This window comes from Pristiophorus japonicus, chromosome 6 (genome assembly GCF_044704955.1).
Source record: "Pristiophorus japonicus isolate sPriJap1 chromosome 6, sPriJap1.hap1, whole genome shotgun sequence".
Lineage (NCBI taxonomy): Eukaryota > Metazoa > Chordata > Chondrichthyes > Pristiophoridae > Pristiophorus > Pristiophorus japonicus.
Window position 1 is genome coordinate 115,510,625 of NC_091982.1, and position 16,175 is coordinate 115,526,799.

The 16,175-nt window shown below is 43.4% G+C and overlaps 1 protein-coding gene across 3 annotated transcripts in view; it reads left to right on the forward strand.

Moving 5' to 3' along the window:
* The first annotated feature begins 1,757 nt into the window (after positions 1-1,757).
* LOC139265219 (UAP56-interacting factor-like) overlaps positions 1,758-16,175 on the forward strand; it is a 54,959-nt gene continuing 40,541 nt past the window's right edge. For 2 of the 3 annotated variants that reach the window (XM_070882141.1, XM_070882144.1), the window contains exons 1-6: positions 1,758-1,924; positions 7,035-7,181; positions 8,512-8,678; positions 8,773-8,888; positions 12,399-12,489; positions 15,953-16,002. In XM_070882141.1, the coding sequence (XP_070738242.1) occupies positions 1,852-1,924; positions 7,035-7,181; positions 8,512-8,678; positions 8,773-8,888; positions 12,399-12,489; positions 15,953-16,002 (644 nt within the window). In that variant the 5' untranslated portion in view covers positions 1,758-1,851. Of the gene's footprint in view, positions 1,925-2,427; positions 2,691-7,034; positions 7,182-8,511; positions 8,679-8,772; positions 8,889-12,398; positions 12,490-15,952; positions 16,003-16,175 lie in introns of those variants that run through there. The other variant, XM_070882143.1, reaches the window with a different exon arrangement.

The window sequence follows — 16,175 nt, forward strand, 5'->3', positions numbered from 1 at the left end:
GCTCACCGATGACCAGTTTGGGTCCCGGCAGGACAATTCGGCTCCAGAACTCATTACAGCCAAGGCCCAAACATGGACAAAGGAGCTAAATTCAAATTGTGAGATGAGAGTGACTGCCCTTGACATCAAGGCAGCATTTGACTGAGTGTGGCATCAAGGAGCCCTCGTAAAACTGAAGTCAATGGGAATCAGGGGGAAAACTCTCCATTGGCTGCATTCATACCTAGCACACAGGAAAATGGCTGTAGTTGTTGGAGGTCAATCATCACAGCCCCAGGACATCACTGCAGGAGTTCCTCAGGGCAGTGTCCAAGGCCCTTCAGCTGCTTCATCATTGATATTCCCTCCATCATAAGGTCAGAAGTGTTTGGGATGTTTACTGATGACTGCACATCTACAAGGCACAAGTCAGGAGTGTGATGGAGTACTCTCCATTTGCCTAGATGAATGGAGCTACAACAGCACTCCAGAAGCTCGACGTCATCCAGAACAAAAGCAACCTGCTTGATTGGCATCCCATCCACCACCTTAAACATTCAACCCCTCCACCACACCATGGCTGCAGTGTATACCATCTACACGATGCACTGCAACAACTCGCCAAGGCTTCTTCAGTAGCAGCTCCCAAACTCGTGACCTCTACCTCCGAGAAGGACAAGGGCAGCAGGCACATGGGAACACCATCACCTCCAAGTACCCCTCCAAGTCACACACCATCCTGACTTGGAAGTATATCACCGTTCCTTCATCGTCGCTGAGTCAAGATCCTGGAGCTCCCTCCCTAACAGCACTGTCGGAGTACCTTCACCACAGCAGTTCACGAAGGCGGCTCACCGCCACCTTCTCAAGGGCAATTAGGGATGGGCATTAAATGCTGGCCTTGTCAATTAACTTTTGTTACTTCTGTGGACAGGAAGTTTGATGTTAACCTCCGACTCCTTCCCAGTCCAGGGATTGTCCAATACAGCTGCCAATTATGTTTGCTAATGTTCCCCCGGATGTTGGTTCCCTGAAACTGGCTCCTGCAGAGCCCTAAGTGATGAGATTCCAATTGTTAACGTGTGACTATTTGCTAATGGTTTTTAATAAATTTCAGTTGCCTGAAGTCATCTGAATAAATGCTTCAGCTGACTACTGTTCTGCACCTCTGTTAGGCAGCTGAATCTAAACACTTGAAAGCTTAATTTAACTTTAAAATACATTTAATATAAATTACATCAGCTGCTCCTAGCTGCAGTGTTTTATGTTACATTTTATCTAAGGTATACTGACAAAAATAAGATACCTGAATGGGAAAAATGCATCTGAACATTTGAAAGTATTCTACCTTTAGTACATTAAAAGTGACATACAGCAGAGACATCAGAAACCATTTCACTCCAAGTGGACCAGGGCTATCAAACTCTCACTGGGGGAAAAAAGTCGTCAGTTTATTTGCATAATGGTGGATAATGTTCAGTGTCCAGGGTATTAACAATGAGCTGGTTTATGTTGCTTTCACATCGCTTTTAGATCAAGTTATCAGACACATTAGTTCGTTCTGAAGATAATATTTTGATATGTATTAAAATTGAGCTTATTAATAATTTCGCTCACATCTAACCCACATTGAAATTTACAAAGGTGAAAGCAGTGAAATAAAATAATGAATCTGTTGCAGTGGCTGGAGGTTTAACCTGGTCCTTTATTATCAGCCCTTCAGGTCACGTTATCAAACACACAGCAGCGACACCATTCCGCACATGCGCTATTGGGTACCAGCTGAAACTCAGCAAGTGACAAGTCTTTGAAGTGGACCCTTCACTTTACTATTATTTGGATTATTCATTAGCACCCACTTTAAAAGGGAAAATGGCCGAGTCTGCGGCCGAACCTGCTCCTATGGAAGTAGAAAAAAGTTCAGAAAAAATTGACATGTCTTTGGGCAAGTATAAGTTCTCCTAAAATCATGTGTGTACGTTCTTCTAAAACTGCTGACATAAAAGTACTCAGGGGAGCAACTGACTGTTACTCACATAAACTAACATGTAGGGCATGCAATTTAACAACATTTAGATGATTTTTTAAAACTTTTAATGGGATCTGGGAGGAGGGGGTAAAGTGGCAGTAGTGTGAGATCATACATATCCAATTCGTTGAAGTCAGTACTAAATATGGAGCGATGATATTAAATACGTAGCGTCACATACAGCGCTCCGAAACACTGCGGCAGAAGCTCGGCGTTGGCAAGATAAATGTGACTAATTATTAGTTGGAAACAATTGCGTTGCTGTTTATAGTCGCTTCATCCATTTTACTGCTTTTTAAAGAGTAGTTAGTATTGTTAAACTCTCTTTCTTAAACGAACAGTCTTTAAGTTCAACCCTAAATCCAACAGGTTATCTGGTTAAAAGTGAAAGGCTGTTTTCTCCCGGACTTGCACGTGTTCATAACAGCTGAAGAGACTTTGATGAAAATCTCAAATGCAACTTGACATCAAGGCTTGTTTTGGGAAATGGCTTCCAGCACCTGTCATTTCATTAATATTATATACTGTGAATAGATCAGATCGGAATTATCAGGATATTTACAATCCTCTTATTGTGGAGGATTTTCTTCACATAACTTGGATTTATATTGCACATTTAATACAGCAACATTGCCAGGGTGCTTCACAGAAGCCAGAATGGTCGTCAAGGAGCCAGAGAGTGGTAAGAGAATTTGGCGAGGTGACCAAAGGCATGGTTGGAGATTTGGATTTGAGAAGGGGTTAGCTGCTGGTTGGAGAAGCAACAAGGCAGAGAGGGTTTAAGGAGAGAGTTCCAGAGTGCAAGTCCTAGAGAGCTCTGCCATCGGGGATGGCGTGGGAGGAGGAAGCCATGCAAAAGAGCCCAGCATTGGCAGAGCAGAGGATGTAAACTGGCACAAAAAGCTGCAGGAAGTTGCACGAGGTGATGGAAGGTCAGGTAAACAAGGAGGATGATTTTGAGCCAATGGACATTGTAAGGGGTGGTCCTGAGGGTCAGGTTCACCTCTGACCGACTTGAGCGGTTTGAATCGCTCCCACTCCCTTGGGTTTATTCAGGGGGATGTGATAAAGTGCAAAGGACAACTGGTTTGATGCAAAATAACTTTGTATTTTCTTGTCTGTAATAAAATCAATGTCAAACTTATCACTCTAATAAAGAACAATACACTACACCTTCAAAGGGGGTTACAGTAAAAATGACACCTCCCACCCCACAATACCTAATCCTAGCTAGGTTAGTCTCCAGGGCAGGCAGGGACTATGCTTACCAATCCTTTCTGGTCAGTTAGCGATAGTTTGCGATTTCGGGGTTCGTTGAATTCTGTAGGTTCTGCTTGTCGTACCCCGAATATCGGAGAAGACTTCTTGCTGTGCAATCTTCAGTTGGGTTGAGTCCACTGATGTACCCGGTTTCCTTCATTAGAAATAGGTTCAAAGTCTCTAGGTAATGCTTTCACCTGTTGGTAGTCAGGACTTAGATTGTAGAGTGGAAATTTTCGATTCTTCGGTTTTTATCTGTTGGAGTTTTGTTTCGAGTTTGGTCGATCGCAGTGGTTTTTTGTTAGTACCACGTTGGCTGAGGTCGGTTGCTGCCGTGATGAGCTTCCTTCCTTCAGGACTTCGAGGCTGAAGAAGTTAGTTTACAACGGTCGTGTTGGTTTCTCTCCCTTCTTGATGACACAAGCGTAGTATGGCAGACCCTCGGTTATATGGCATAGTGTGTCATACCCTCTGTTAAAACAGGGGGCCAGTTATACGGTTTGAGTTGTCCTAATCCTTGGTGCCAAATCAGTCCAGAATTCTTTGTTTAAATTTGGCGGGCTTGACTTTTCTTTGTAATATTTTGGCGGGCTTGTTAAAAGTTAATATGTCTTGAGTGGGTTGCTCTTCTAAATCTGTTTCCTGATGGAAATATTAGCTTGATAATCGCAATGTCTTTTTGTGCGTGGTTTTTGCATACAGGCTGTAGTGGGCCCTTTTGTTGTTGTTCATGTTGAAGATGGCTTTTTTCGGATTAGTTTGATGGCTGGCCATCTCTGAGTTATTGTTGTAATGTAAATGTCTCTTGTGGAGAAGATTTTTCGAGTATCCATTTCTCCAGGCAATTTACTTTAGTCCCAACACCCAGACAGTTCCAATAATCAAGTGGGCTTCTTTAGTTCCTTAGGCCTGCCCACAGACTTGAATTTGTCTTTTAAAAGTCCAAAATTCGATTTTAAAGTTTGTAGTTTCTTCCATAAGCACTTTAGGATTTCAAACTTTCCGGTAGATAGTCCCAAATAAAATTTCCTTTTGAATGAGCCCAAACACTGGGGGGGGGTTCCCATGAATTTTGACCCTTTAGTGTCAGCAAGTCAAGGTGATATGTGGACCAGAATGTAACATGGAATGGGTTGCAGGTGACAGACATTTTGACACTTTTGTATTAAGTGTGGAGTGGTGTTTTTTAGAAGGCAAAGAAAACATTAGTGAAGTTAAGCCTTGAGAAGACAACGGTATGGAGGATGATTTCAGCAGTAGTGGGGCGACACAAGAGTGAAGGTGGAATCAGTAATGGAAAAAATATAAGATTTGAAACCTAGTTCAGAATCAAACTGAACACTGAGGGCACTCACTGTTGGCTTCAGCCTTACAGAACAGCCAGGAAGTGAGATGGAACCAGCATTTCCCGAGAGTGCCTTCAATCTTGCTCATGTTAAAGTTGGAGGAAGGTCTGGCTCATTGTTCAATATAAATTGTCAGTCAATCTAATGGCACAAAGAGAGGTGGAGCTGGGTGTTTTTAGAATGTGTATGGGAAACTGAGACTGATGTCACAAGAGCAGAATATAGATGAGGAACAAGAGGGGACCAATAATGAACTGTGGCAACGGTGATCATGTGATGATGGAAGGAAAGAAAAAAAGACTTCCATTTATATAGCGCCTTTCATGACCTCGGGACATTTCAAGCATGTTCCAGCCAATGAAGTACTTTTGAAATATAAGCACAGAGCAAGTTCCTACAAAAACTGCTAGGTGGTAATGCCCAGTTTTTTTTTAGTGATATTGGCTGAGGGATAAATATTGGCCAGGACATTGGGGAGAACTCCCTGCTATTCAAAAGATTGCCATAGGATCTTTTATGTTCAGATGAGAGAGCAGACGGGGTCTCAATTTAACGTCACTTCTGACACAAGTCAGGGGTGTGATAGAATACTCTACACTTTTTCCTGGATGAGTGCAGCTGCATCAACACTGAAGAAACTTGGCACTATCCAGGTCAAAGCAGCCTGCTTGATTGGCAACCCATTCACCACTTTAAATAGTCACTCCCTCTACCCCCAGCACCCCGTGGCTGCAGTGTGTACCATCTATAAGATGCAACTCACCAAGGCTTCTTCGACAGCACCTCCCAAACCCACGACCTCTACCACCTAGAAGGACAAGGAAAGCAGGTGCCTGGGTATACCACCACCTCCAAGTTCCCCTCCAAGTCACACACCATCCTGACTGCTATTCCTTCATCGTTGCTGGGTCAAAATCCTGGAACTCCCTCCCTAACTGCACTGTGGGAACAGACTGCAGCGGTTCAAAAAGGCAACTCACTACCACCTTCTCAAGGCAATTGGGGATGGGCAATAAATGCTGCCTTGTCAGTGACACACACATTTTGTGAATGTATTAAAAATGGCTTAGGTGAGTCACTTGCCAGAGACCTGCTCTTGTAGCCACAGTATTTATGTGACTGATCCAGTTAAGTTTCTGATCAATGGTCACCCCTAGGATGTTGATGGTAGGGGATTCGATGATGGTAATGCCATTGAATGTCCAGGGGAGGTGATTAGACTCTCTTGTGGGAGATGGTCATTGCCTGATCCTTGTGTGACGTGAATGTTACTTGCCTCTTATCAGCCCAAGCCTGAATGTTGTCCAGATCTTGTGCATATGGGCATAGGCTGCTTCATTATCTGAAGAGTTGCAAATGGAACTGAACACTATGCAATCATCAGCAAATATCCCCACTTTTGATCTTTTAATGGAGGAAGGTCATTGATGAAGCAGCTGAAGATAGTTGGGCCCAGGACACTGCCCTGAGGAACTCCTCGGGCTGAGATAATTGGCCTCCAAAAACCACAACCATCATCCCTAGCCAGTGGAGTTTTTCCCCTGATTCCCATTGACTTCAACCTGATTGAATGACATAAATAAGTTAGCATCCTAATTCTGACAGAGAAAGCACACTTACAAGTGTACTAAAAATGTTGTTCTGATGAAATGTCATTAACCTGAAACATTAACTCTATTTCTCGGCACAGACGCTGCCTGACCTGCTGCGTGTTTCCAGCATTTTCTGTTTTTGTTTCAGATTTCCAGCATTCGCAGTATTTCTTATACCTGTGCTATTTGATGTACTGTAGTGGTGTAAACTGCATTTGATTGAATGAGAGAATGTACGTATTTCAGTGAGTTATATTATTTTCATTTATATAGCAGTCCCTTTTCAGCCACTGCAGTCCATGTAGTTGGGCTAAAAGATGACCCTTTCTGATAGCCATCTACAACACTAGCAGCAATGCGTAAGAACACTCCATTAAATTCTCCAGTTCCATCCCTGAAATGGGTTGAGAGTCCTTCACATTAAAATTGCCTCTAATTTAGCAGCATTTGTATATTGCAATCTTTCTCAATGAGGCTATTAGGATAGATGGTAAATGTAAAATTCCCATTACTTCAATAGAGAGGTTGTGACCTAGAATTGTATGACAGTGTTCTGAAGTTGAAGTTGAGGCATATTGTCCCAGCCTTACCTTACATTACATCTGACACATTCCACGCTTTTATGAAATGTTTGACAATGTCACATGGCACAAAGAGGCAATGATGCCCTATTTGCCAGCATCAGTATCCATTTTCCCTTTAGCACACCAAGGTAAAGGGAACATATTTCTTAATTATCCGAAAACACAATCGAAATTTTTGCAGCAAGGTTATCCAGTAATATTTGCAAACGGTATTGTTATTTTAATCACACTTGTGCATTTTCAGATGACATTATTGAACTCAATAAGAGGGAAACTGGCTTGACGACACCTACACTGAGTCGGACAAGGGAGCAACAGAAAAGACAATGGAATGTAGGTCCTCGTAAGCCACAATATCAGCTTGGAAGAGGAGTGCAGCAAAATGTACAAGGTGACCTCAACTTCATCAAAGCTAACCATGCCATTATACGACAGCATATGCTGACATAACTGCAAGCCCGGGAACTGAACAATATATCTAGCCATGCATTTTTATTGCCAGATTTATGTTACCCCACTGCTAACATTGATCTCTTCTGTAGGTTAGTAACCAATGGTATTATCAGTAAAGGGGGAAGGGAAGATTTCCTCTCTGCATTAGCTGAAGCAAAGCTGCAAACCCATTTATGAAGGACATATTTATGATCTCACTATACCAAACAAACTTCTCCCCGTCATCTGTTGAGTGAAGGAGATTGAATGAAGCAGTGCAATAGGCAGAATCATTCTACAGAATAACTGACACGGTCCTCCAGAATTGGAACTATTTTGTTTTTGCTTAAGTTCTCAAAGTAGTAAACAGAAATGTTGTGTATAGAAGAACTCCATGAGGCTGAGTACGGTGAGCTAAACTTGGTGTGACCTTAATCTTCCTTATTACAACTCCAGAATGCCTAAACAACATGGCAGCCAACCTTTTATACTGGCCCTGCACATGTGTGCAGGTGACCATTAGGACTCCAACAGTTGCGCCCTCTGGTGGCAAATATTACATAGTTATATACATGACAAGAAACATTTAAACTTGGAATACATTAACCCATTTATTAAAATATTGCACAGAGAAATTTCTACATTTGAAGTGCAGAAATGTAATGCAAAGATAGGAAATGTTAAAGCAATATAGATTGAAAAGAAAGGTATAGAAGAAAGGAGAAGACAGTAAAACAAAAGAAGTAAATAAAATGGAAAAACAAAAAGCATTAAAAAAATTCACAGGAAGTTGTCATGAAGAGGAAATATGAAAATCGAACAGATGGCAAACTAAAACACCAGGGCCTTAGGTTTATGAATGGAGATGTGCATTCATGTAATTTTTTTAAATTACTATTAATTTGACTGAGTGATGCCAGCTCCAAACTCTTGAAATGTGAATATTGCAAATGCTGTTAATTCTCACCAGTTTTGATTCTCATGTTGTATTTGTTAAATGTGTGCATGATATTAATCTCTGTATGGTGTCACATTCGTGAGACTTCTCAATCACCAAAAAACCATTCGTGGTACAAATTGGGCGAGTGCTGCCACACCCCAATCTCTGATCTGTGCTCCTGTCCAGTGAGGCTCCTGGCAAGGGAGCTCCGCCTTGTAAAACCCATCCTTTTTCTAAGTTAGTTCACTTATTAACCCCGATGCTGAATTGCAGATATGACAATTCAGTAAGGTTATTAAAAATGGCCAACTGTGCTCAGCATATTGTTTGTTTGTGTCAATTTAATTAGGACCCAATAGACTGAGGAGAAAAACCTTTGGATTACAAGGGTACGGCGGGGCTGATCAGCGTTGGCAGACACAGGCTAAAAATACCAGAACAAGACCAAATGGAAGAAGACCTATTGTAGCAGCTAAAGGAGTGAGCCCTTTAAATCATAAACCCACCATTCACACGGTAATGCAAACCAATCAGCTGACCATATTGGCCCTTATTTTTGCTTGATAAATTTTACAATTTAAAAACAAATGATTTCCAATGCTCTTTGTAGGATTTGCAGCAAACGAGGCCCATTCGGAAAGGAACTCAAAGGTTCATATTTGGAAGAGCACAACAAACCCAGAAGAGGTTCAGGCCGACGGGACAAGGGCCTCCAATTCCAAAAAGGTATCAACAATAACTGCCCTCGCTGATGCATAATCTACAGTCTCTTTTCCCCCCGCGCCCTTGCCGAGCCCTGATCGCCAGCCTCCCCCCCCCCCCCCCCCCCACCTCTCCAACTAGCCTCTCCCCTGCGAGCCCCCACGCCCAAAGCCACGATCATGGCCTTCTCCCCTCCTGATTGCCAGGGACCATCCCCAAGGGGCCTCAGATGGTTTTCCCACCCGACAGTCAGTCAGCCTGCCAATCCGGCCAGCTGCCGGGCGGGAAACTGAAGAAGAAATTATAATGAGGCTCTGCTGTTAAATTTGGCAGGATCTCCGCACCCTGGCCTTGCCAGGTTTTGCCCACATTGCCATGCTCCACTGTACCCCCCGCCCCCCCCTTCCATAAATATTAGGGCCAGAGTTCCTTTTTACTACTTTTATTTAAAAAAACAGTTTTTATTTTAGTGTGATGGTACCCGGAGGTGGCAGTGGGAATAAGTGAGAAAGGAGGCAGGATTGGCAATGGGAGCACAGGAGTTGTTGGAAATGAATATATCTGTCAAGGGTATATTGTTCAAGCTCTTTATTCCTCCAGTTCAATCCCTGAAATGGGTTGCATTGATCCAGAGCCAATTCTGAAGGAGACAGTTTTATCGTAGCAAATGTAGTCTAGGTTTAACACAAAACCAGGATTTCTTTTGCTCATATAAGGAAATATGAGACCTCATCGTGCAACAGAAAGATTATTAGGATAAATTTCTTTGTGTATGCAATAACTGTTAGACTGAGTACTGTTCAACTCCAAGAGGTATGACCTTAGCTCTGCTTTATTAAGGCCCAAAGTGACTAATATACAAAATGGCTGGCCTTTGATTCTTGGGCTACACACACATCCGTGCAGCCCATTGGCCTCCAACAGTGACGCCATCTAGTGGCTAGTGATCCCAAAAGTACATACATGACAATTTCTATATTAGCCGCCTGGGTTGTAATCTGGTGGGGTGGATCGCCCGGCCATTGTAGAACCTGCCCGCTTTTCATTTAATTGCTGTAAAAACTATGGGGGAGAAATTCCGTTGCGACCCATTTGGGGGCGGTAACCTCCGGGAGGCAGGGCATTTTGCGGCAGGCTCACCGCTGGAAAAATTCAGGTCACCCCACCACCCCCCGAAAGGAAGTGTAATGTCCTCCACTTCCTTTCTGGGGCACTAGTGGGGCGGACGGGTGGGGAGTGGGGCACAGCGTTACGCACTGGGCCACGTAGCGCTGCCATGTAGGAGAGGCTCTTCCCTTAATTAAAGGGAAGGGCCCAAGCTGCAAACTCAGCAGTATAAAAATGGGCCTACCTGAACCACCGGGGAGCAGGGTTGTCATGCCAACAGCAATAGATTGCGACACGGACCCCGAGTTCAACAGCACCAACGGGGCGTAGGAGAAAGTCGGCAGAGTTGTTTTTCAATGGTTGACACTTCCCCTTTGAGTATCACGCTGCGAGCGGCCTGCCGCCGGTTCACGATCCCTGGAGCTGTGGCATTGCCCAATCGATGGTCCGGGGCAATAACTGGGCGCTGCGCACGGTGATGTTGTCATCGCCAGCAGAGCGGGGCACTATGGGTTACCGCTGCTGCTAAACTTCCGCGGAATTTAGCAGGAGTCGTAAGTGGCGTTGGGCCCGAGCAAAAAGTCGTTTGCGCCACGTCAACGCCCGTGGGGGCTCTAACAGGAGGTGCAAACGACCCGAATTTCTAGGCTTATGATTCCAAGTTACAGGTCAGGGAGGGGAACCGAGAAAACAAGTGTGGGTATTGAAGAGTAATTGGGGGATGGTGTCAGTTTGACTGTGAGGCTTCTCTTTATTTCAGGTGACAGAAAGCAGGTGTATAGTCAGGGAGAGGGTGGGGTGGGGGGGCAAATTCCTACTCTACACAGAGGTGAAAGGGAGGCCTTTAAAATAATATGATGTTACACCAGTGACTTATTAATTGCTTTTGGGATTTTGTAGATACATTCTTGAGGAAATAAATAAAGCTTAAGAATATTAAAATTCAAAAATATAAACAGCTAACTACAACATTCAATTAAACACTGTCCTACAGAAGCAAAGAAACATTTTGTCTGCCAAACTTCACATGTTGTTATCAGACGAATAGAATGGATAAACCATTATCTTGTTCAGAATGCAGGAATAATCTGTTGCTTCCACTCAGACATCATTAGGCTATCATCTGTACTTCATCTTAAACTACCACAACCAACTCTACACTTTTTTGTGTGACAACACAATAGTTGCTATACATTAATTATATTGATACCAAATTACATGCTATACTTTAATTATTTTTTAATTTAACTCTCTCAACCCCTCCACTGTCTCTGATTTGTCACACTGCTTGGCCGACATCTAGGTATGAGCAGAAATTTCCTCCAACTAAATATTGGGAAAACAGAAGCCATTGTTATTCAGTTCACAAACTCCGTTCCATAGCCACCAACTCCATCCCTCTCCCTGGCAACTGTCTGTCTGAGGCTCAGGCAGACCATTCGCTACCTTGGTGCCATGTATCACACCTAGTTGGGCTTCCGACCACATATCTGTGCTATCACCAAGACGGTCTAGTTCCACCTCCAGAACATCACCCGACTCCGCCCCTGCCTCAGCTCATTTTCTGCTGAAACCCTCATCCATGCTTTTGTTACCTTTTAGTCTTGACTCTTCCAATATTCTCCTTGCCGGCCTCCCATCTTCCACCCTACATAAATTTGAGCTCATCCAAAACTCTGCTGCCTGTATCCTAACTCGCACCAAGTCCTGTTCACCCATCACACATGTGCTTGCTGACCTATATTGGCTCCTGGTCCAGCATAAAATTCTCATTCTTGTTTTCAAATCCCTCCATGGCCTCATGCCTCCTGATCTCTGTAGCCTCCTCCAGCCCCACAACCATTTAAAATCTTTGTGCTCCTTGTGCATCCCTGATTTTAAACACTCACATTTGGTAGCTGTGACTTCAGCTGCCTAGGCTCTAAGCTGTGGAATTCCCTCCTTAAACTGCTCTGCGTCACTACCTCTCTTTCTTCCTTTTTAAAATGTTTGTCAAAACCTGCCTCTTTGTCCAAGCTTTTGGTCAGCTGTCCTAATTCCTCCTTGTGTGGCTCGGCGTCAAATTTTGTTAATGTTCCTGTGAAGCACCCTGGGACATTTCACTATGTTAAAGGCCCTATATAAGGGCAAGTTGTGGTTATTATAATGTGATGGTACTCTGGAGGTGGCAGTGGAAATAAGTGGGAAAGGAGGTGGGATTGGCAATGTGAGTACAGGATTTGTAGGAAATAAATCTGGTTGTCAAGTGTATATTGTTTGGCCCCCTTATTCCTCTGGTTCAATCCCTGAATTGGGTTGCATTGATCCAGTACCAATTTGAAATAGCCATGCTGTAGCTATTAAAAATGTAGCGAAGAAAGTGCTGTTGGGCACTTCTCTTCACAATGCCTTGCCTGAAAAATTTACATTTACCTTTTACCGTTACAGGATTATGTTCCAGAATCGAGGTGCAAGGCAGCAGAAGAAACAACAAACACAGAAGCAACAACGACAAACGCCAGTCAACATTAACAGAGGGGTGTGTTGCACACTAAACAGTCATTTTATGAAAAAAATTTGGAGGAATGCATTTGGTTGCAGCAAACAATGAATTAGGTCTTCGCCTAATTGCAAGGCAGCAGTGACCTGAAAAGATAATCAACTGCTGTATCTTGTTTCTGGAATAGCTCCATCACATTGGGTACCATTTGCAAAAGATGAGCAGGAGCAGGTTGACCACTGCTCAATTTCACTAGCTTTCTTTAAGGGTCACAAAAAAGAAACCAAAATATGCAAATATATGCTAAGTGTTCTCTATAGAATAAATTCACTGATCCTGTTCACTCCGTCACAAGCCATGCTTAAAGGCACCAGCTCTTTGATCTATTCTCCCTTCAAGCATCACTCACTACTGGAAGCACACGACTGCAGAATTTACCCTGACATTTTGAAGGAGCTATTTATAACAGTTACTACTAGCGTACAATAGACCACCTCTCCTCCACAAGAGTTAAGTGGAATGGTTTATTTTTTCTTTTACCTCAACTAAGGGTGACAGCATGGCTGTGGGTTTGTCTGTCTCCATTGCTAGGCACAATACTAGAAATGGCCAGCGTAATGAGTCTGGTTACAGCAACAGGGATAAGAGTGACCCTGGAAGCTTTTTCATTAGGAGGAAAATATTGAGTGGTAGGTTGATAATACCAACAATCTGCCCATTTGTAAACTGTACCATCCTTGTCTTCAGCCTAATACTAATGCTGAAATAAGGGGAAAGGAAGAGAAAGCCTTTACTACTGCTGTCAGGTAGAATGTCACCATACCCCCTAGTGGCAACTTTGCTTTATATTAGCACCACTTTATATTAGCAGCAGAGCTGATCTCCAGTCGTCTTGGTTAATCCTTGCCATTGGACCAAGACCTAGCTCTGTCAAGCCTTTGTGGTGGCTGGTGTGCAACTGTCACCACATATTAAAAAAAATCCACGCACAGGCATCTTCCACCCTTCAACATGTAGTTCAGGATCCGGAATATTAAATTCCTCATTGAAACACCTGTGAACTCATCTCTTTTCGGCGTGGAAGCAAGTCATCCTCGTTTCGAGGGACTTCCAATGATAAGAAAAACTAGTCTATAGGCTCGAAGCTTCCCTGACAGCTCAGTTGGTAAGTGTATCTGTTGTGGAACTGAGACATAACAATCAGGAAAGTTGTAGGTTTGACCTCTCTTTCTTTGCTGATCTTGATTGGAATGGCAGAGGGATTGAATTCAATGCTCCTGACTCAATGGAAGAGAATTAAATCAGCCTGGATTCCTTCCCCTAATATTTAACTATTATACGGGGATATCCGGTGATGTCAAAATCGGGCTTGGCTGTGATGCCCAGCTCACTCAAACCGAAGATTTCGACTTTGACTTTTGGGCCGCCAACTAGCAGAGCCCACTGATCCATCATTTGTACCCATGGTGAAGAGGCCGCTGTGATTTTGAGGTCCTGGCCTCATTTGCATCAGGCCGGTGAGCTGCGGGATGTCAAACAGACATCCCAATGCAGCTCACCGGATTAAGGCTAGCCAATACCAGGCAGCCAGCAAGGTGAGTGTTAGGGGAATTGCGATTGTGGAGGAACCCCATAAAGATCATTCTAAACCTATCTTTGCTGGACCTCTTCGACTCTACCGCCCGTGGAACGTTCTCGCCACATGCTATGACCAGTTCCAACCTAAAATGGCAATTGCGGTCCTCGTATCTAGGTGACTGCTTCAAAATGCAACCGGTTTGCATTTTTAAAGGGGCAGTAAGGCTACATTTTGAGGCCATTACTGCCCTGTTAACGCCAGGCAAAACTAATTAAAATCATCCACACAGAATGGGCATTTGTGTGAAGTACGAGAAGATGGCTTTTGGCCATGGAATTATACCCCAATATTAATAAGCACCTTGAGAAAAGGAGAGGTGGAATATGAAGGGAAAGAAAAACATACAAATGCATCTTAGTTATTAACTTGTTGCGGGCGAGGAATATATTTGCATCATATTACAAAAGAGCCAAATGTGGAAGATTTGATATGTGTAATGAAACCTGGGTCATTTAAATTTACCAAAGAAAAAGTTAGAATCCCAGAATGATGCAGCACAGAAGGAAGCCATTCGGCCCATCGTGCCTGTGTCGAATCTTTGGTAAAGCTATCCAATTAATCCCATAGCCCGGTAAATTTTTCACTTCAAGTATTTATCCAATTCTCTTTTGGATGTTACTATTGAATCTGCTTCCACCATGATTTCAGGCAGTATATTCCAGATCACAACAACTCGCTAAATAAATAAAGGTATCCTCATGTCCCCTGATTCTTTTGCCAATCATCTTAAATCTATGTCCTCTGGTTACTGACTGTTCTGCCATGGGAAACATTTTCTCCCTATTTCCCTGATTAAAACCATTCATGATTTAGAGCATCTCTTTCAAATCCTTCTTAACTTTCTAAAGAGAACAACCCCAGCTTCTCCAGTCTCTCCACATAAATAAAATCCATCATCCCTGGTACTATTCTATTAAATCATTTCTGCATCCACTCCAAGAGCTTGACATTCTTCCTAAAGTGTGGTGCCCAGAATTGAACACAGTACTCCAGCGAAGGACTAACCAATGTTTTATACTTTGACAATAAGGATTTCATAATTTCAGAAATATTGGGGTGGAAATTCGGTTGTGACTCTGTTGCGGCGTTAATTCAGGTGAAGCGGTAAATTTTGCACTGGGAAATGGTTTGCGTCTCCACCTCAAAATTCACCAGCTGGGCCCGGAGTGTGCAGTGGAGCGCTAAGGGAGGCATTCCACACCTCTTATAGGGTGCTAGGCCGGCTGAACAACTGAAAATCCCGAGCTAAACAGCTGGCCTCAGAGCGTCCTAAGAGAGGCTTCTGTGGGGGGAAAAAAAAATCTGAAACCCACCTCTCCCCCCCCACACCCGTCCCCCCCAGCCCCCCAAAACAGTCCCAATAAATTACTGACGCCCATCAACATAAATCGCAACAATAAGAAACAATTACACTTCCCTCACTGCGGCAGGTACAGCTTGGACCACCAGCTTTCACAGACGGTCTCACTGGGACGTGCTATGCATCGGGCTCGAAACAAATATCGAGACGGTGTCGCAACCAGGGGCGTTGCAAACCAGCTCGCCTCTCCCGGCCGGTATTGCTCCGCGCCCCCGCAAACCCAGCACCGAATGTCCTGGCGGGGCACTGGAAGCTGACTGCCTTCCCGGAAATGCTTTCTGCCGTCATTACCGCTCCTCTGGGGCGAAAATAGAGGCAGTAACAAAGCGAAAATCCAGTCCATGATATTTAATGATCTCAACAGGAATGTGACCTTACTGGAGTTTATCTTGAGTTGTTTCTGGAGTGACAGCAACTAAATTTGTAGAATTCAAAGTGAAAAATAAGTTCTGAGTTATAGAGTTTGATTAATTTTCTTTTATCCGTATATGTCTAATTTTTAGTTTTCACCAATGGGTGCGAGAGCTGGGCAGCAGAAACAAAGGACTAGAATGTAAGTAACTGCCTGCTAGAAAATTGCTGTATCAAAATGTTCTTGTATTATTTATTTATTTATATATGTATGTGTGTGTGTGTGTGTGTATATATATTATATATGTGCTGTTTTTGTTATGTATTTTGTAGTCAGCTAACAGTTTTCGAATGGCATCAAATCATCACTGCAAC